The 22,386-nt window shown below is 42.2% G+C and overlaps 1 protein-coding gene across 5 annotated transcripts in view; it reads left to right on the forward strand.

Annotated features, from left to right (window-relative positions):
• WAPL (WAPL cohesin release factor) overlaps window positions 1-22,386 on the forward strand; it is a 158,322-nt gene that overhangs the window by 72,982 nt on the left and 62,954 nt on the right. For 2 of the 5 annotated variants that reach the window (XM_075758737.1, XM_075758736.1), the window contains one exon: window positions 17,879-18,402. In XM_075758737.1, coding sequence (XP_075614852.1) covers window positions 17,901-18,402 — 502 coding nt within the window. In that variant the 5' untranslated portion in view covers window positions 17,879-17,900. Of the gene's footprint in view, window positions 1-14,092; window positions 14,458-17,878; window positions 18,403-22,386 lie in introns of those variants that run through there. The other 3 variants (XM_075758738.1, XM_075758735.1, XM_075758739.1) reach the window with 3 other exon arrangements.

Consider the following 22,386-nt stretch of genomic DNA (forward strand, 5'->3'; position numbering starts at 1 on the left):
TTTATCTTGTCAGTGAAAAGATCTGACAGTTTAATCCCTGTTCTCTAGGAAGGAATGTGCTGCAGTCTCCTGACTCAACTTATCAACAAGCAGAAGGGTAAATGTAACATGTCTGACGAAACATGAGCAGAGAGGAAGGAGATCAGTGCTTGCCTTTCACCTTCTCAAGTGTCTCCTGCAGAGAGAGATGAGAGCGGCTTCACTGGAGTCACAGCAGTTTGCTCTCATCTGCCCACGCTGGGTACCAGCAGCAGGGACACTATGGCAGGTCTGGCTTTTACAGTCCTCTACCTGATGAAGAGCTAGTTTGTGTGCAGACTCAGGCCACAAATATCATGCCTGCTGTACAGATGTGGTCCCCAACTAAGCAGAGTTCCTACTTTGGTGGTGTGGGGGGGAAGACAGATCTGTAACCAGATCAAACTTCATCTGGAATCAAGGAAGCACATGTATGGCCTGAAGCAGATCAGAGGTTACACTTCAAACCTGCTTAACCAGAGGCAGTTCATTCAGTTGAATTTTGAAGTCCTGTTCTTTTATGTCCAAGTTACCAATTTGAGGGCACTTTGGATGAATCAAAGCTACTAGCAGGCATGCTTAACACTAACTTCCTTGTGCTGTAGGGAAAAATACAGACTAGATTCCTGGAATTTAGAATGAAAAATTGGAAATCAATACAAATAAACAGGACATAAGTTTAATATAGCATGAATGTACTTCGTTGAGGTTGCTGAGTGCCCTTTAAGACAAGGATATGACAAAGCTCAGTAACTGGATTTTGACAGTCTATTGCAACAGCTTGTTTTTCTAGCCCTGTTGTGCCTCTGCTTTTATCTAATTTTACAAGTTCCTATCTCAGCATGGTTAACCTTGACTATGGTCATTCTGATATCTATTAAATGAACTGCTTTTTACCAAGCTTTGTTTCCAAGACCCTTAAAACCCCAAAGCCTAGTGTTTGGGAATAACTACTGGCAGAACAAAGACAATCCATGCACCTCCAAATCCCTGCTAATTCTTTATCTCCTCTCCCTTGGAACACTGCAAAAACAATGTCTAACCAGGCACGCTTTTTCTACTGATCTGAATAACCCTGTGAGTGCTGAGACTTGTATTTTCTGTTCATCCACTGCAGCCATCCTAACCTACAGTGTTGGTGTTACAGAGAATGAAGTTCCTGTGCACTCTAATTTAAGCAGCTAATATTAGAGTTGAAGCTAGATTTCACTGTATGGGTATTAGTGTGTGTGTATACATTAATGATGCCATTTTCAAAAAGCATATGGATCACTTGGCACTTACTTGGATATGTACTTTATTGTAGAATCATAAAATAGTCCTGGTGAGAAGGGGTCTCAGGAGGTCTCTCATCCAACCTCCTGCTGAAAGCAGGGTCAGCTCTGAGGTCAGACCAGATTGCTCAGGGCTTCATCCAGTTAGGTCTTGAAAACCTTCAAGAATGGGAACTGCACAGCCTCTCTGGGCAACTTGTTCTCCTGCCTGCCTGAAAAGAGTTTGCTGTACCTGCAGCTGGAATTTCTCTTGTTATTACAACTAAATCTATATTGTAGAACAAATATGTTGGAGTGTAGTTCAGCTGTTTAATTGGGAGTAATGTCAGATGCAAAATGCAATGCTGAGAACCTATGTGAGCCATAGGTGAAGTGCTGCTGACAGGGACAGAGGCTGAGGTCTGTAAAATTTAGGCTCCTGTAGGGATACAGGGGCCTTACTCATGTGGTACTTCATTGCACATGGAGCTCAATGTCTGTAACTTAGCCAGAGTAGAGGCTGTTAGAGAAGCAGTGCCATGACACCAGAAGTACACCAAAGTAAAAGATATGTTTGTAAAAGTTGTAGTGACTGGGTCTTCCATACCTTGTTTTCCTAACAAGTTTTATGCATCTTCCTCCCCTGCAATCTAGACATGATTTGTGTCTGTCTGCTGCTGCTTATATCTTTGTAGAGCAGCAAAACCAGCATGAAATTGATGTGATCTTCCTTCATTGCTGCCTAAAAGGTTCTGAATAGCAGCCCTAGAACAGAGCGGGCTTGTTGACTTCATTCTGCAGCTGCATGACAAATCTGCCTCTAAGCCTGCAGCTTCAAGAAGACAGCACAGCATCTGTTCACATAAAAGATAGCTTTTGGCTTGTCTTTTTGAGAAATTTTAACTACTAGGTTTAAATGGAAACTTAGAAACAGGTGACTTGGGCTTCCCTCATTTGCCAAGAAAAGCTTCCCACTTATCTTTGACAAAGGACTAGATTATCCTCAATTCCAATTAAATGTTTTTGCTCCACATGTGGAGAAATTAACATCTAATTTACAAGAAGCTTTAATCCTAGTATAATAATTGTGTTATGTGGATGTTTAGTCAAGGTATGAATACAAAGTCTCTGATTTTTATGGGCTAGTTCTTTCTATATGCATCTCTTTCTATATGCATTTGCTTGTCACCGTGACAACTTTCCATCGGTTTGTCTGACACTGTGGACTTCAGAGAAGTTACAGTTAACCCAGGGCCTGAATGCAGTATACCAGGGAGTAGCATCTGATTTACATGGGCTTATGCATAGTTCTGCTCTGCTGAAGTCTGATGCATGCATGCGCATTTAAGAACAAGCAACTACTTTCTTTTACCAGATCTTCAAGCTGTGGCATACTGCAATTTCTCCAATATTTTCATTCTAATTAGGTACACAGGTTTGTAAACCCAATATTATGAACATGTCTGTAAAAACAATGTGTTATGGTTTTGCTGCAGCTAAGCATGATGCAGCTGTTTGCTCACTCCCTCCTCCAGTGGGACGGGGAAAGAATCAGAAGAGTAAAAGTGAAGAAACTCATGGATTGAGATAGACAGTTTAATAGGGAAAGCAAAAGCCATGCAAGCAAAGCAAGGAACTCATTCACCACTGCCCGTTGGCAGGGAGGTGTTCAGCTGTCTCCAGGAAAGCAGGGCTCCATCATGCACAATGGTTCTTGGGAAGACAAACGCTGTAACTCTGAGTGCCATATACACACACACTTGCTTCGTCCTCCTCCAGCTTTGTGCTTAGCATGACATCATATGGTATGGGATATCTCTTTGGTCAGTTGGGGTCAGCTGTCCTGGTTGTGTCCCCTCCCAACTCCTTGTGCACCCCCAGCCTACTCACTGGTGGGGTGAGAAGCAGAAAAGGCCTTGACTTTGTGTAAGCACTGCTCAGCAGTAACGAAAACATCCCTGTGTTATCAACGCTGTTTCCAGCACTAATCCAAAACATAGCCCCATACTAGCAACCATGAAGAAAATTCACTCTGTCCCAGCCAAAACTAGCACACAGTGTTTAACTATCACTTAACAGATTTATAGCCTGACATAAAAATATCTCTAAATTTCTTTTATTCTCTTCATAGTCTAGCTTAGAAGTTTTTATTATTGAGTACTGGGATCAGCACTTAATTGGCAAGTATTCTACCATAGAATTAAGCTGCCTTATACCTGTCTCTATCTGCTCTCTAGTAACCTAGAAAAGTATTCCTGCTTGTGTAAGTCTGGCTGATCTGCTCTGTCAGGAGCAATTTTTCAACTTAAACTTTGATACTCAAAAGATCTGTGCATGCTTTGATCCGAGATGCCTGGGCTGATGTGGATGTGAGCTGTGTGGCTTTGTGTTGCTGGGCGGTGATGCTTTGCCATGCTTCCTTACCACTCCATACAGCGTTTTTGTTGTCTTGGGAGAGTTTGCAGTGGAGGCTGGCAGACTTTACCAAAGTAGGCTTTTGGACAGGAAGCTGTAGTTCCTTGAAGGAAGGATTTGCAACAAGAGTTGAAAAACTTATTTGGGGCATGCGGCTTTGTTCAGCCATATCTGCAAGTGCCTCAACATTAGAGGTAAAACTGAGACAACTCTAAGCCTACCAGAGGTAGTAAAGGCAAAGTTTCCTAATGAAATGTGAATGGCTAGACCTCTTTCAGTGACGTTTACTGCCAAATGTTTGGCGAGACTGTGGTTTAAAAACCTTGCATATGTTATTTCCCTGTCAACCTTAGAAGAAAACCCTCGATTGCAAATTGTCTTAAACAGAAATATTCATGCCCATACACTGAACTAGCTTACATAGTGGAGCCTAATGGTACGTGGCGAGATTAGTCTGCTGCTCAGAGCAGTAGCACTGCTTTTGCTTATTGTATTGATTGTCCGTGTTCCAGCTGGCAGCTGCTGTGTCTCTGAATGTACATCATGCATATTACATGCATGTAATGTGTGTAAAAGCTTTGCATCATGTTTGGCTTTTTTGAGTTGTAGTGGATACTTGAAAGATGCACAGGATTTTTTCTTTTCCTAAATTAAATATCTCAAGTGTCTGAAAAGGAAATTGGTTACCCTTGGCTGCATTATCTGATCAGAAAGGCATGCAGAAATGTGACAGTTCTAAGTATTTCCACCATAGAAAGAGCTGCTTGTTCCAGTTTTTGCTAAAAGGCCACTGGAAATACCTTATTTGAATTATGGTATTGGAGATGGGCTATTCCTTCTGTTTTGTCATTGAGATAAAGCCTTCCAGAAGGAGCTTTCTAGACCTCATCATTATAAAAATCTCACAGTAAGAGGATAAGAAAGTCGTTTTGTGTCACCTAACAGAAACAGAAGGCACAAAACACTTAAGAGGGGGAAGGAAAAAAAGACTCCCAATTGACTTTTAGGGAGTTTATTGGTATTTATTCTTTTACAAGTGCTGGCTGAAGTTATGTTCAGAAATACCTGTATGATCTAGAAGAGTAATACAGCTGTGACAAACCAGTTCAGCACTTCAAACAGCAGGGATTTGTCAGAAGCAAAACCATTATCTTGGCTGGCTGTGCTACTGATGAGACTTTAACTTCTGGAATCCATGCTAAAATGCATGTAATTGAAAGGAAATGAAGATGAATTAAACTATTTACTTTTTGACTATAGTTATATTAAGGAAATTGTTGGAGACATGTCCCAGTGTACTCCAGTAAGCCAAAAATTCACTAGTCTATTTTAATGTACTGCTGCCAATAGCAAAATATATGACTTGACAATATCTTCAGAATTATAAAAATGCAGTTCCAAGTAGTTAATAATCAGATGGAATCAAAATCCTAGTTTGAAAAACAAACACAACATGTTTCATTAACTATAACACCAAATTGTAACGTGCTTCTTAGCCTGAGCTGCCAAAAAAATTTATTAGCAATCCTAAAGGCAGGTGCATAAATTAATGCATCGACATTTTCAAGAAATGTTTGGTAACTTCTTTATTTACCAGTAGGTGTCACTGGAGTCCAGCAGAGAGCTATTATTACTTTAAAACATCTTTTCTGCTTAATCGAACCTTTATTTCATAGAGAAACATTTGGGATTTGTACATCTTGACGTACATCCAATAAAAATGAAGAACTGCAATCAATGCTCTTTCAAATATGTTTTTTTTGTATCAGCTACTGATAACCGTTGGTAGATAATTCAATGGATTGAGAAAGAATTCTGAATTATTTTTTTTTCTCTGCAGCATGCTTGAATCTGGTCCAAGCTGATGCAAAGGTGAAGCCAGTTAGCAGTGCCTGTATGATTACTCAGCCCTTCCCCAATCTTCCTTTTTTTGGGGGGGGGGCTGGGGGCTGGAAAGTCAAGCCAAAAGACCTAAATCTTCAGCTTTTTTGGCACCTATGCTGAAAATTACAGAGAGTCTGGGAACTGAATGGAAGAGGAAGGACCTGTCAGCTCTCTGCAAGACTGAGAAAGCATTTAGGAAGGAAAACTAGTGGAAGCTCTGCTTGTTGTGTCTGTAGGTACCTACCTCTGAAAATAAGCAGTATGGTCTTACTAATGTCAGATGTGTTTTTCCTCCAGTCTTAAGTGTAAATTACTTCCAAAGAAGACAAAGAACCTATATCATCACATGTCATTATGCATTCATACTTTATTATACAGATGTTTCTCTGAAGATCTGGATCTTGCTTTCTATACCTTGCATTAGAAGACAGAGCACTGTGCTGAACAAGGCTGCTTAGGATTGAGCTGAAGTAGAGCACGGAATGATTTTTTTCTATTTTCATAGAATCATAGAATGGTTTGGGTTGGAAGGGACCTCAAAGATCATCTAGTTCCAACCCCCCTGCTGCAGGCAGGGACACCCTCCACTAGACCACATTGCCCAAAGCCCCATCCAACCTGGTCTTAAATACTTCCAGGGATGGGGCTGCCACAACTTCTCTGGGCAACCTGTTCCAGTGCCTCACCACTCTCACAGTAAAGAATTTCTTTCTAACATCTGATCTAAATCGACCCTCCTTCAGCTTAAACCCCTTACCCCTTGTCCTGTCACTGCACTCCCTGATAAACAGTCCCTCACCATCTTTCCTGTAGGCCCCTTCAGGTACTCGTAAGCCGCAATTAGATCTCCCCGGAGCCTTCTTTTCTCCGGGCTGAACAATCCCAGCTCTCTCAGCCTGTCCTCATAGGAGAGGTGCTCCAGCCCTCTCATCGTCTTCGTGGCCTCCTCTGGACTTGCTCCAACAGCTCAATGGCTGTCTTGTACTGGGGCCCCCAGAGCTGGATGCAGTACTCCAGGTGGGGGAGTTTTAATGAACTGTAGTTATTGTCTGCTATGTGTTTGCTAGACAGGTGATCAGCAAAGGCATTTTGATTGAAAAGGGCTTTCTCAGGTAATGCTCAGATATTTGCTATCTGCAAGGCACTAAAAAGCACCAAGTAGAAACCTGTTGTTACTATATAATGTTCAAGCCACTTAATATCATACATCAAAAGATAAAAGGAGGGTTAGGTTTTGGTTTCCCCCAGGTATGGTAAAAGGCTTATTCTTTATGAAAACCACCAGGGAGACATTTTGAGTTAGCTGAAGCAGTCTTAGTTTGAGCCTAAGCTCAATACATTCTTCCAGTCTCTTTCAAATGTTTACCAAGAAATGACTGCTACACAGTAAACATTTATCTCAGAAATTCAAGAGTGCACATCCAGTAGAAAACTATAGCATAAGGAGGCTGCTGCAGGCCAATGCATTATTAGGATAATAATGTGCTTTTGGGCAGTAAATGCACTGCCTGTTCTGTTGCCCTTACATGTGGCTAGATCCATATGAGTTATTTGTTTGATAGGTCTAAAGAAGTGGTCAATAAGCAGGTTGTTTTTAGCTTTTTGTTAATCTTCTTTAAATACATTTCTGAAGTACACTGCCACCACTCGTTACCGGGCTCTCTATTGCATGCTGTAGGATGATCTTTGACCATTTCAGAGAACATGGTTATGTTGTACACAGTAAATGTACATTGTTAAATGCGGTCAGGATTGCAGAATTGGCACAAGGTATGGCCCTGGATGTACCAGAGTCTTGTGCAACAGGCAGAAGACGTTGCAGCTTTCCTCACAGTGCTGCACTGTAATTTGAATAAAGGTGAAAGTAATTCGTTCAGGGCTGTATTCTGGTAGGAAACTAATGAAGTCACTAACTGATACTTTGTTGCCTCCTACCTTCCCATGAGGAAATCTTTATTTTTTTAATTTTCATTTTATCAGCTTAATTTGCTAGATAGTACATTAATTCTGCCATGATGTTCAGGGACATGTCCATCTAGTCCTCCTTAGTCCCACCAGTTTTAATTCTCTGTGGATTTTCTTTTCCAGTTGTAGTTTATGTTGCTGTTCTTTGTATCATTGTACACAATCCTTGAAGGTGATGCATACTGGTCTCAGTGCAGCAGCTTATTTGTTTGACCTGATATTGCTATGGTTTAATGACTTGTAACTGCTGTAGAAGTGCTTAGTTACTGGCCAAGTTCTATTCTTTCTGAAAAGTAGAAACAAGTACTTGGGAAATACAAAGATGAAAACAAAAATCTTGTAAACAGAAACTGAAAAGGGAACAGAGTGATTACAGCATCTGTATGTAAGAGCCCCACACAAACCTAATAATCAAAAATAAGAGGACAAAGGAATGTAATATATAAATGTTGGTCACGTGCATGCCCTTTTTAACTGATGAAGGAAGAAAAACTAGCAAAATCAGCAACAGAAATGGCTGCTACCCTATGGCTGGAGAAGGAATAGAATAGGACAATGACAGTCCCACCAATGAACTCTTCATAAGAGCAATTTAAAAAAAACAATTGCTTGTTGCATTCTGATGTTTTTCTTTCCCCAACAAGCACAATGTTGGTACGTTTTGTAACTTTCCTTAAGGGCTGCCATCATGAAGACAGACATAAATTAAAAAATAATATGAAACAGTGAGTACTTAAAAGAAGAATTAAAAGAAGAAAACACTTCAGGGAGAGGATGAGGTTGGTATTGAATCTGGTCCTCTTGTAAGGCTGCAACAGGTCTCAAGTGTTTGAGAGACCTGGCCCCTTTTTATTGTATAACAAAACCATGGAAACTTTACCTGACTAAAGAACTTAAACTTTCCTTGCCGCTTTTAAAGTTAGGCTGCATCCTCACTGCAAAGGAGGTTGTTTTTTCCTGAAACACCTTGGCATGTTGTAAAATCTTCATGGGAAACATGAAGCATATGGGAAGTACAGATAGTTACTTTCTCAGCAGAGCTTGCTCAGATAAACTGCATGGCAGACTAAAGTTCTGACCTTGAAAATTATAGCAAGGTGAAAGCTACTTTGTGCTTTGTACAGGTTTTTCCAGTAAACTTGCAGGCTGATCACCTAGGGATAAAAACTGCACAGAACAGCCACTGAGAATTTAGCCGTGGGTGAATGACTACTGTTGGTTCATCGAGTAAAACTAGTCTTTCCAGAGGCTTTTATATTGCAGAGACGGTGCTGCCTCTCACATGATTGCAACAGATGGGTGTGCAGTCTAGAAAGAAGGTGGAGTAGTGCAACTTATTTCTGTTAGCTGCCTGGGTCTGATTCATTAGTGCCACAATCCAAGGAACTTTTTTTTTTAAATCTGTCACAGAAAACTGGCTCTTTGCTGCACTCCTATAAGCATTCCTTTGTTCTGTCCAGTGGTAGTGCTTTTAATCTTTCAGTTAGTGAACTTAATGCCTTGGTTCGACCACCTCATATGAGGAAACAGATACACTGTGATGCAAATACTGAAAACCATGATCCAAACCTTTATGAAGATCCCTTATTTGAATGCCTTTCAGCCTTTCTTCTCAGGGTTCAGCGTCAGAAATAAGCAGTACGCTACCTGTTGGAAATATCTCACTGAGAAAAGCCATATTCTTGACAGAAATCACACTTCGCTGCACACTAGGTTGCAGATGTCCTCTCCCTCGCCACCCCTGTATGTTCTGCTTTATGATCTGCTCTGATCCAGCCTCTGCAGCTCTCAGTGCAACCCAGCTGTTCTCACCCTCTTCCATGCTGCTGCTGGTGGGGTTGCTGAACTTCCTCCAGCATGCATTAATAGTGATACTAATGTATAAATCACTATTTTCAGAGCTGTTTCAGAGAGGTTGACTAAATTAGTTACTTAATGTGTCTCTCTACCCTCCCTTCATCTTTGCTATGCAAATAGCAAGGGGAAAGTTCTAGCCCCAGTGAAGCCAAATGGCAAAGCCCTGAGTGCTCTCACTCAGGAGTGCTAGGTGACACTTGAAGGACAGGAACAGGAGGAGACTGATATTTTGCAAAGAAAAAACAAAACACACTGAAATGCTTAACATTTTAAGTGGCACTAATTGGGACATGAAAGCACTGCAGCAGCTGAGTGCAGCAAGAGCAGCAGGACGTCCTCTTCTCCCCCATCCCTTCCCACCTGGAGAACAGACCAGGAAGGAAATATGATAGCAAGCTGGAGAGAACTTGGGAGCCAAGTAGTGACTAGGCTGAGACACCCAAGAAGGGGGAAGAGGTGAAGGAGAAGTCACTGAGTGGACTGAGGGACCACTGGCTTTTGTGGTTCTGGGGGTAGCAGTCTGGGCATGAGGAGTAACGGGGACAGTCTTCCTTTGAGTTACAGTTTACATCTTGGGTAGCACTTTGCAGGGAAGTGGGGCAATGGGTTATTGAGCTGCTTCTCTTGTGGAAAAAGGAGTGGAGCAAGGATGCATTGTGCTGTTAATTTGTGTATTTGATATAAAGGATACCTAGTGCTATGGTTCTTTTACAGTCTGTAGCCTCTCTTTAAGCTGATATTGCTGTCAAGTGATAGTTTTTGTCCATGAGGCAACACTGAGAAACCTTCCTGACAGCTTCTGGAAGGATATGGCTGTCTTCATCTCTCCCCCGAGTATCTGCTGTATGGCAAACCTTCCATTTTCCTACTGCATTGTTGCTGCTTTCTTTTGGAGGAGACTGCAACAGTTTAAAATGTTTAATGGCTGCCTCAAGACTGAATTGTGTGAAAGGCTCCGTACTAGGCTGCAGCTCATTTTGAAAAGTCTGTGTTGTTCCCCCCACGGAGATCTCAGCACAGAACCTCAAAAAAAGAACTGGGAGGGTTCTAGAGTGTATTAAGATGCAATGTATCTAAATAACTGTTCTGTCCTTCTTATATGTTCCTTCTACAGTTAGACTTTTCTCTCTCTTACCTCCCGCTTTGATGTATTTGAGCTGTATATTTCAGTGCTTTCTGACTTAATATTATAAATAGTGAAGATGCTCATTTGCGAGGGGGAGTAATGGAATGCAATAGGAACCTGCAGGTCTCACTTTGGCTTTCCCAGAAAAGTTTTTAAGATGGAAAAACTAAAGTGGTAAGATGGCTGCTTACCTCCCACTGCTTTTCTCATGGAGGCAAGTGCCAAACTTGGAGTGCTTGATATGCTGCTTTTTTTGTGAAGCATTTTGTGTGGTTGGGTTTTGTTTTGGGTTTTTTTTGTGAAGGGAGATGATAACTATCAATAATAGAATTCCACAAAAAGCATGAGATGCCTGCTGAATTCCAGCCTGTTTGAGAATTAAATGTACCTACTGCCAAACATAGATGGGATTTGGCTTTTATTTGCTCTGTCTTGGTACTTGCATATTTGAGGTAAGCCAGATGAAAATGGAAATAGCAAAGCTTAACATATTAATTGTGAAGCTTATTAAGTTACAAGGTGTGAAATTTTCAAAAGTATCTAAAGTTAGGTGCAGAAAAAATGGCCCATCTCTGCTGTCCTTAAACATAACAATGTTTGTTTTCCATCATCATCTAAACAGTTTTATTAGACTTACAGGCTTCTGCTGATACCCAAGATAGGATAGACGGCACATATATTAGTTTGATTTATCCTGTTAGTTGTGTGAAATTCCATCGTGACCATGCATCTGCAGTATTTTACTCTGTGTCAGGATTCTACAAAGACTGAAAATACTGTTGGAAATAAGAAGTGAGGCCAGGGGGCATAGGGTGTGTGAGAGCTTTCAAATGACATACAGTTATTATCACTATACTGCAAAATTATTTAAACTACTATTTGAGTGACTATTCGTAGTTTAACTCATCTGGCAGCTAAAACAACCACACAGCTGTTCCTCACTGCCCTTCCTTCCCCCTCACCCCCCCCGTGGGATGGGGGAGAGAGCTGAAAAGGGAAAAAAAAAAAAAGTAAAAGTTGCAGCTTGAGATAAAGACAGTTTAATAGGACAGACAAGGAAGAGAATAATAATAGTAATGATAATAGAATATACAGAACAAGTGATGCACAGCACCACCCAAAGCCAATGCTCAGCTAGTTCCTGAGCCGCAATCCCACCTCCTGGCTAGCTTCCCCAGCTTTATATGCTGAGCATGATGTCATATGGTATGGGATATCCCTATGGTCAGTTGGGGGCACCTGTCCTGGCTGTGTCCCCTCCCAACTCCTTGTGCACCCCCAGCCTACTCACTGGTGGGGTGGGGTGAGAAGCAGAAAAGGCCTTGGCTCTGTGTGAGCACTGCTCAGCAGTAACTAAAACATCCCTGGGCTATCAACGCTGTTTCCAGCACAAATCCAAAACATAGCCTGGTACTAACTCCTATGAAGAAAATTCACTCTATCCCAGCCAAAACCGGCACAGTGACTTATGTGGCCCAGGCTTTAAGTTAGAAATATACTTAATTTAATTTCAACTTTTAACTGTATATAAAAATAGAAACTATTTCCAAATAATTTCTTGGTGTCATTTCCTTACTCTGGCTATATTCTTTGCTTTTGCTGGTTCTCAGGACAATAATTTTTTTAATGTTGTAAAGAACTGCACAGACCCTTGAAGTATTTTAAGCGCTCTCAGTATTGTTTTTTCCTCTTTTTCTAACAGATCAGTTAGTCACCAAATAAGACTTTCAGACTCATGCAATAGTATGCAAAACTCAAACTGGTTTAGCTATCCATTTTACTCTTGAAGTTTAAACCAGCTAATTAGTAGCTCTGATACAAGAATACTCACTGAAGGAAAAAAAAATCTTCTCACTTTTTGTACTGAAATGAGGTATTTTAAAATTTGTAACTTGTTTTCAGTAGCACCTCAATAACTGAGGCAGGTGGATAGCTATAGGTAAACTTGTAAGCTGCCTTTGAAACACAACACCAACCTCTACCATTTCTCAAATCAAGCTTGTACATCTGATCGCAAGGCCTGGTCTATTTTATCTTCACTTTCTTTAGCACCAGGTGTATACTGGCTTTAGAGAGCACATTCGGAGTGTCTTTGTTCTTCAGGATACCTAAAAGCTACCAACACATCAGCAGGTACCAGGTAAAGGCCAAACAAAACCATAGTCTTTCACCTCTTTATTGAAAGCCAGTAATTTTGCATTAGGTCAAGTAAAGGTAAAATTAAGAAAAAAGTCCTGTTTCTTAACTGGAAGTATTGAGACAACTCTAACCTATTCTGTGCAGTGAAATCAGCCTCTTTAAAATTTTTTAAATTCATTTTGCATTTGGGACCTGTATTTTAAAACCTCTCCTCAAGTGACAGATGGCCAGTATGGTCACATGTGAAACCATTTTAGGTTCCAAGGTTGTGAAGTTCTTGTTTTGCTTTTGTTTTTCTTTTCTGAGCTTCTCCGTCCTCTTAAATTACCAAACTACATCCATGAGTATGACGTTCTTTTATACTGCACTACTTTTCTAGTAGCATATCCTTAGTTTTCTATTCCACAAGCATTTTATGAAATACTGCTTAGAAAATATAAGTGGATTTGATGATTGATTGATGCCTTTACCCATCTGCTGTGTGACACAATCTCCATGGAGTATTTTTTCACTCTACACAGAGTGTATCATTAATTAGTCTCAAAGGTGTGCATAAATATAATGTATGTGGGTGGATGTAACTGCTTTGTATAAGCTAGCGCTTGTAGAAGTAGGAGCATGTGAAAGCCACTATTTCATGGTCTGCACTATGTTTGTTTCATGGGACTTCTCTGCAGAGCATGTTTCCTCCCTGGAGCGGATGTAAAGGCTGGGGACTGTGCAACCACTGTGAGTACGAATAAAGTGCCGCAAGGAGTGGAAGGGGCTCGTTTCCCCTGGGTGAGGTGGCCCGCTGCTGCTTGGCATAACAAACTTTTAATGGAGTTGACGTAGGGCTGGTTCAGTGCCGCCGCGTTCCGAACCCCGAAGGAGGGTTTTGACCTTAGCTCTGGCCGCCCCGGCTCCCTCCTGCCGCCAGGCCCGGGCGCAGCCCCGCCGGGCCGCCCCGCACCGCGGGGCCGAGGGTGCCCTGAGAGAGCCCGGGCCCCGCACGGGGACCCTCTCCTCGAGCCGCGGCCTGGTCGGGCGCCACCGGGGCTGGGCTAGGCTAGGCCGCCCGCGGCGGGCCCCGCTGCCCCCGCCTTTAGAACCGCAGGGGCGGCACGTCAGCCCCCGGGGGCGCGGGCCCGAGCGGAGGGCGCCGCGGGGAGGCAGCAGGTCCCGCCAGGCCGCGCCGTCCTGACCGCCTCAGGCCGCCCGTTAGCGGCTGAGCCCCCGCGGGCCCGAGGCAGCGCGGGCCCGTGCGCTGGTTCCTGCGGGCTGCGCCGGGGCCCGGCGGGGCCCCATGACGCGGGGGGGGGGGCGCCCCCCTCTCGCCCCCCTCTCGGCCCGAGTCGCGCTGGGCTGCGGACTACAGTTCCCAGCAGGCGTCGCGCGGGGCGGGCAGGCGTCAGCGGGGCGCGCGGGGCGGGCGCATGCGCAGCGGCGGCGCTGTCGGTTGAGTAAGGCGGGGTGCGATTGGCTGCGGGCGGCGGCCGGGCGTGGGACGCGCAGTGACGGAAGGAGCGGGGCAAATGGCGGAGAGATGGTCCCGGGCCCCGTCCCGAGAGCGGCGATAATCCCGGCGCGGAGGAAGCGGCGCCGGAGGAGGCGGCGCCGGGGGCCCTAACGCCCGCGCCACCCCGGGAGGGTGCCGCTGCCGCCGCCGGGGGAGGGGCGGAGGCGTCCCGTCGGCGAGCGCCTTTCGCAGGCGGTAGATCGGCGGCCAGAAACCGCGGCGAGAGCCACATCCGCGACGCCGCCCGGAACGCGCCGGGCCCGCGCCCGCGACCCACCTCCGCCGCCACGACCGACGTCGAGGTAGGTGCCGGGCGGGGGAGGCGGGCGGGGGCGGCCGCCCGGCGCCCGAGGCCTGTGCGGGCCGCGGAGCAGGCCCCGGCATCCCGGCGGGCAGGAGCCGCCGGCCGCTGCCCCCGGCGCTGTCCCGTTTCCGGGGCGGTGGCGGCCTGGCGGGGCGCGGGGGGGGGGGACAGCCGCGACCGCCCCCGGCCCGCCGGGAAGTTTTCGGGGCGGGAGTCGCAGGACTTTGTTCGGGGGTGAAGTGCGGGCCGGGGCCGGGAGGGAGGCGGGGGTGGGGTGCGGCCTGCGAGGCCGGCGGCTGCCGGCGGGCGCTGCCGTTCGCCCCGGGGCGCGGGCTGCCCCGCGGCCCGGGGACTTGTGTAATGGGGGTTGATTTTCCTGCGGGGCGGGGGGAGGGGGCCGGGGAGGAAGGGAAATGACATCAGAAATCGCCGGGCGCACACGGTGGGGTGACCCGGTTCCGCTAACACCCCCTCCTCCTTCCCCCTCCCCCCCCCCCCCCCCCGCCGCAGGCGGAGGGAGGAAAAAAGAAACTGTCACCGTGGGATTTCATCAGCTTCTTCTGCCTCCGTGCATTTAACCTATTTTCCTTTCCTTTGATTATGTAAGAGGAATGGTGTAGAGAGGAGCAATGAGTAGGGATGGCTGATGGCTTTCTGGGGAATTACCAGGTTTTTTATGTCTAGCTGGTCTGCCAAGTTAGCTCTGGGAAATGCAGGAGAATTGTGTTTCGGTGTTTTGCTTGCATTTACATTTCTTGCATTGCTCCAAATGTTGCATTGCAGTGCAGGAGAGAGAGGCAGGGGGTGGAAAGAGAGTGAAATTGGCCAAGTTTTTTATTTCACATTGAGTGAAAAAGCAAGGCAGAACTGTAAGTAAAGAGTGAAAATCCTGTTCTGATGATGTTCTCATGTAAAGAACTACATTTGTATTTCCTTATCTTTAATTTCAGCCAAAGATATGAGTTTATAGCATAGTGTACTTCTATTTTCCCGATACTCGTCTTTTAACCTATTTCCATGATATTGAATACTTGAGTTTTGACATTTTGTTTCAGAACTCCTTATGAGACAATCTTAATTTTTAAACTTATAAATAGAAAAACGTAGATTGAGGAGCTCTCTTTTCTGAAAACAAAGTCCTCTTGACTACAGGAATCTTCTCTTTAAAACTGTAAGCCATAAATCATAATTTAAATCTGTTATTTTTGCAGGTGCTGAAAATGTGGTGTTGGAAATACTTGAGTCAGGGTTTGGGGAGGAAAATGTGCTGGTGGCAAATGAAGTGATTTTATTTTTTAATTTTTTTTCTGTAACTATTGTATAGAAACAGAGATATTAATAAATATTTCACTTTAGTTTCTATAGCTCTAAAAACTGGCATTTGATATAAAATACTTTGATTACTGTTCAAAGTATTTTCAAGCATCAGCAAAATAAGACTAATAAGTTGGATTTGGTTTGCTGTTTGTTTTCTGAAGTATGTGGGGAGGTTTTAGTTTTGCTCTTGGGTGCAAAATAGGAAATTAGAGCTACTTACAGGGGAGCTAAAAAAGAAAAAGTGGTTTGACAAGGATGTCTTTGGAGCACCACAGAGTAGGGTGATGACCCTGTGGGGAAAAAAGAGGATGCAGATGGGGTTAAAGAGTAACATCTACTAGGAGCAACCAGAAGCTGTCTGCAGAATGGTGTTTCACAGATGAATTCTGGTCAGTAGATAAGCACATGCCTTTACCATCCATCTGCTGAACTGCTGGGGAGAAGAGTGTTTCCCAAAGTGGGTGTTCCTGTATCTCTTCTGCATTGCAACACCATCTGTCTGGGAAACTTGTGAAGGTCAAATTTGATACTCCTAATTCACTTAAAATTTGCTCAAACATAGATGACCTGATGAATTGCTTGGTTCATGTGATAAGTGAAGGTTGGCCTGGTCTGATAAAGGGAGGCTGTTACTAGTGAGACAGTCTTGCTAGAGCGAAGTAATAAAATGGCGTTGCGGGAAACCAGTCTGGCTGTTTTGGCAGAAGATAGTCTAACACTTCAGGTTGAGAAACTGTGAGTGTCGAGATGAAAACTAAAATATGGAAGACAGACAGGATACCACGTATTCAGAGGACTAATAATAAAAAGTTGTCTTGAACAAGTAAGTAGATCATGTGATAAGTTTATTAACAATGATTTTAAGCCCTATTTTTCATATACTTTACTATATATGAAGGCAGTTGACACTTTAAAAGTTGAATGTCTTTGATTCTGTAGCTTAAATAAATGCCCTCCCATTTTTTTTTTTTTTTTAAACAGACTTTTTCTCCAGTATGGAGAGTAATTTCAGAAAGGTGAACTTGATTAGATTCAGGCTGACTATAAAGAATTCCAATTTCCTATTTATGTTTGGACCAAAAAAAAAAAAAAAGAGAGAGAGAAATGCTGTTTTACAAAACAGATATGATCTTCGGTGTTCTTATGTTGTCTCTGTCCAGTAGTTGAAGTATTTGTTTTGGGAAAAAGAAACAAAATGATCTGTCTTCCTTCTTGAGTTAAACAAAAGTAGGAATAGAACACATGCAGGGAACTGTTCAAATGTGTTCCTGTTTAATCTGTTCATATTTAAACTTTATTCTTCTGTGAAAGCAAGCTGTGAATGGGGCTACAGCTGTAACAGCCAGCAAGCAGTCATGGCTTATGCTGCTCTGCATAAGGTGTCCTCCATGTTCTTAGAAATGGATTGAGAAGTGTCTCTTTGTTCCTGTCCTTTGATCAGTCAGATTTACTCATGAGGGACTGCTACGTACCCGTCTTGACCATGACCGTGCAGATGGCATAAACGACATCGTACTAGCAAATAATATGCTTGCTAAATAAGTCTGAGTGTGCAAGAAGAACATGGGGTGAAGTTGTCATCGTTATTTGTGATTAATTAGTATTTAAAATATCTGTAGCAACTTGAAATGTTCTGACAGTTTTTTATTTACCTACAAAGAGTCTTTTTAAAGCCATACTGTGTTACTGAACTCTAGCAGAGAGCTGCATGTTCAGATGTTCTGAAAATATTGTTTAGCTCTCTGCTGATGTTTCATGAAAGCAGTGCCATCTATATTTGAAAATATAAAATCAGAGCAAAATACCAAAAGTAATGTATTCATAGCAGATTTTTCTTAAGGATCCATCTTGCCATTGTTTTATAAATGTGCGAGTAACTGAATTTCAAGTTAAGTTGGTAGATACATTATTTATTGCAGAAACTTCTGACATAATAACAATTGCATGTAAGTGAGTTAGGCTATAGAAAGAAGCAGATGATGTATCTGTTGCTCATGTGAAATGCACGTGCCTGGTGCTTTTAGGCCCGATAAAGGATGGAAGGACAATCATTTGTACTAAAAACTTTTATGAATTTATGTTTCTTCTTTCTTTTCCAACAGAGAATATGAAACAGGAGCCAAAATGACATCCCGATTTGGAAAGACCTACAGCCGGAAAGGGGGAAACGGCAGTTCCAAGTTTGACGAAGTATTTTCCAACAAACGGACCACCCTTAGTACAAAATGGGGAGAAACCACCTTCATGGCCAAATTAGGACAGAAGAGGCCCAGTGTCAAACCAGATATTTCCGAAGTTCCTAAAAAACCCAAAGTAGAAGATGAGGTAACAGAGGATCCATTTGGATTTGACAGCGATGAAGAATCTCTTCCTGTGTCTTCAAAGAATGTGTCACAGGCTAAAAGCTCCTCTCAGCTGGAACCTGGTGAAGCTGCTCAGTCTGAGGACTTCACTCCTCTGCTTGAAGCTAACAGCAGAATTAATCAGCCAGACAGTGGAGAAAACGTTTCATCCAGCAAGTGCGTATCTTTTGACAATACTGTTCCTCTCTCAAAAGAAAAGAGCACAAGCAAAAACATGGAAGATGGAGAATGCAAAGGCAGCAGTGCTAAACTTATAACTGCAGGTATGTTTACTCAACTGTCCAGATAGTTCTGTTATCTTCCAATTTTTACTAATCTACATTTAGACTTTATGTTTTCAGATGTTGATTAAATGTTCTAATAAAATCTTGGGGCAATTAATTCTTAGTTGTAAGAAATTGTAAATGATATGCTATTTAACTAAAAGCGCCAGGGAGCATTCTGTATTTGACACGTTGGTCTGAGATCTTTGGCACTCTAATCCTTATGTCTGCAAATTGAGATACAGTGGGAGATTGTAGCAGAGAGGTTTTACAGTGAAATAGTTTACATGTAGAAAAGCTTTGTTAGAGTAATATTTTTCAGTTTGGAAAAGAAAATGTGAGAGCTGTGAAGAGAAAATGAGACAGAGATCTGAAAATTCATAGTGCATGAAAGACCAAGAGGAACAGACTTCAGCAGTTTCATTGGTGCTTCCTGGTTCCAGTATTGTGGAAAATAAAACCCCACAATATTTAGCACAGAAAAACTTTGTAATTTGATGCCTATTTAAATTCTGGAACTCCTTGTCAGACAACAGTATATATACTATAAATATATACAGCTCTAAAAGGAAGGAAGCTGATGATATTTGGTGGATAAGTCCATCAGTGGCTGTTGAGTGTGGTGATGGTGGTCTGGATGCAGAGTGGGAGGTTGCTTAAACAACAGTTTACTGAAGGAATTCTGTTCTTGCCCGCTTTCCGGCGGTATTTGTTACTGACTGCAATTCAGCCAGAAGTAGTGAAAGCCAAGGTGGATCTTGACCTGATGACGCTGTTCTTTCAGAATCTATTACATTCTGTTTACACTTAGTCAAATGAAGATAAAAAACCATTTCATAACTTTCTTCAGAAATTAAATTTAACTGAGAATGAATCTTTGCAAAAAATCCTAGGAGGGTCTTTAAATAAGGGTAAGGAAACCAAGACTGTAGTTCTGGTAATAGTGTTTGGTTTGGACAGTTAGTGTAAATGAAACTTGGATGGTTTAAGAAACTATTATGCTTGTGTGTAGACTGATCCAAAATAAATAAAAATTGTCTCTGAATACGTCACTTAGAACATTGAGCAATTAGAGATAGTGGTATAGTTAGCCAGTGTAAATGTAGGTACTTCAAAGGCTTCTTTGTTATATTAAGTTTGATGATATGAGGCTATCTTTCAGAACTGGAGAGAGTTAATTTTATTGATTTGGGGGTGAGGGCATGGGGGAAGAAGGAACCTGGGGGAGAAAAACTTAAGTAACAATAAAAAGGTTGTTTCTTGTTGTGTGGTCTCCTACAGTATAGTGTATCTACTAATACTGCTTAAATGTCCTTACCCTCCCCGTAATCATTTTCCCCTTCCTGGTTACTCTTGAACTCCAGGTTCAACCAGATTTGTTCAAAGGGCTTATAGATCCTTGAGACAGCAAGCTCAACTATTCTCAGAGAGGGAAGGAAGAAAAAAACAAACAATATTAATATTCCCAGTGTGAGAGACACTGCAGTGTGAGCTCAACCTTAACCCACGTACAACAGTGTATCTCTAGGTATAGGAAACGGGGTGAATAGTGGTACTGATGTTCATGAAGGTGCTCATTAACTTGTTTTAAGTGCAATTTGCTAGTCCTTGTCCTGAACCGAGTAGACAGAGCATGAATTAAGGTCTCAAGTCTTCCTGATAGCACGTGCCATCATTTTTTCTTAATTCTTAACCTAGAATAAGGTGAAAACTGTGACTTAACATGGCTATGGGCAAACTGAGAGCTACAGTTTAGCCTGCTAATTCTGCTCCAAATGTATTATCCTGCCTCAATGCCCATTTCTTTAGACATTAAAATGAAGGTGATGCAATGTCGGTTAATTTTAACTAATGTTTGGTATTAAAAAGCAGTCCATTTTTTGTGTTGTTTTAAAGTTGTGCAACTGTGTAACACAGTTGAGGATCTCTCTCTTTTATTTAAAATGATATGACTTCCTGTTGGAGGTTTTTTAGTTTTTTAATAGCCTTTAGCTAGTGCTTGTAACAATCTCATTTTAAAGGCTTTGAGAAGCTCTTAATGTGGAAAGCTTCTCATAATCTTACCCTAATGTTGCTTGATCAAGACTTAGTACTGTTGGAAGAATGTTCATGAGTAATCCTGTACGTAACAGGTAATGTACAGATAGTAGGAGTTCAGGTAAATCAAAAATAGCAAAACAGTATTCAGTATTAGTAGATACTGTTAGTTCACTTTTGTTAAGGTAGGAGGAGTTGGTAGCTAGACAGTAAGTCATGTCATTGGAAAAATATTATACTGGTAATTCATATCAAGCAAAAATGCCACAACTTAGTAGTTAGAAGGTGAGCTTTTTTTGAGAGAGTCTTACAGTAGGATAAGGTGAAAACCTGCAGAGCAATACTTACTTGGATTTCTGAAACACCTTGGTGGGTTTTTGTTTATTTGTTTTTTAAACTGTTAACCTTATTCTGTAAGAAATAAACCCATACAGTATTTCACACTAAATTCACTCGCACACAAACTTTAATATAAAAACACTTATGACCTTGCAGAGCGAATTGTGAGGTGCTAATTTAAAAACAAAAATTCTAATAACTTTGTTCTTGGAATATTTATGTTAGCTTGTGTGCTCAAATTAACATAGTACGATTTTTAAGATGAAAACGAAAGTCAAAGCTTGATGAATTTTAAAAGATGGTATGGCATTTCATAGTTATGTTAGTATATGAATATGTTTGGATAACTACTTTCCCTACTCTGGCTATTTCAGTTAAGGAAATACCACTTCTGGCCTTCTTGTGTGTGAGTGTACATTTTGACTCTGGATGCTGTGATGACGTGCTGTCTTTTGCTGTTGTGTGCCGCAGTGCTGAGTTCTGTAACTCTAGCCTTTGGAGGGTCTAGTCCAAGATGCTGATGCTGTTCATCAGAGAAGACACTTGGGTCGAGAGATGTCTCAAGTGGTTGGATGGTGTGTCTCATCTTTGCACACATCATTCCTGTTTGTGGACTACGAAAGAATATTACTTTTTAAATGTTAATTCTAAGTTAAAATATTAGGTATTTGATGCTTTTAACGGAGAAGTATTTTAATTGGGCATGGCTTTAGTCTGATTTAAGATTACGTTGTGATGCTAAGTACAGATTTTGTGGTTATTCTTACCAGTGTCCTTTGAGGCTTTTTGAGATTAAAAGGACAAATTATTGCATATAAAGTATTTGTGATATTTGCTTCTCCCCCCAACATTTAGAGTAACAAGAAAATAGCTGTCCGACATCTTGTCATTTGTTACTATGTACTGGTATTCAAACAAATCTTTATTCTGGAAGTAGTTTTGCTCTTGGTGCTGTAAGGAAACATTTACCTGTTGTCTGCTATTCAGTTCTTTTGTGTTTCTAGGTAGTTCTTAATGCCCTTGTTTCTGGCTTGTGGCTCATGCACCTATCCATAGCAAATCAAAATAACAAAATGAATCCTTCTTAATAACTTGTGCTTGTGCAATACTGGAGTGAAGGGATACTACTGTTCTTAACTACTTCATGACCCAATATGCAGAATCTAGTTGTGTTTAGTATCTTGAAAAGCAAACATACCGAGTGAGTAATTTGCGGAAAACTCTTGCCCTGAAAAGAAGATAGTTCAAGTCATCAGGTCTGTTCCCGACAGGCTATGCTGATAGTACCTTAGTGAATGCATCTGCAAAGCCACTGCATCCTGATTATGTGGGGGGACCCTATCTTTAGAGTTAAGTTTCAACTTCTCAAATGCAGATTTGTTATATAATTGCTTTTGACAACAGGATTTGCCAGGGTCTTCCGTTCACATTGTTTTAAGGCTTCTATTTTGTGTTTAAGGGTGACATTGACATTTCAGATAATAGTTAGGTCTGAGTAATCTTATCTTTCTTCCTCTGCAGAGTTGTTGAGTGCAATTTATTTACTTCTTGAGGAAGAATTTCAGTTTAGTCATTTTCTGTCCAAAAATGGAGCAGAAAGTTGGGGGA

Source organism: Balearica regulorum, chromosome 7 (assembly GCF_011004875.1).
Source record: "Balearica regulorum gibbericeps isolate bBalReg1 chromosome 7, bBalReg1.pri, whole genome shotgun sequence".
NCBI classification, from domain to species: domain Eukaryota; kingdom Metazoa; phylum Chordata; class Aves; order Gruiformes; family Gruidae; genus Balearica; species Balearica regulorum.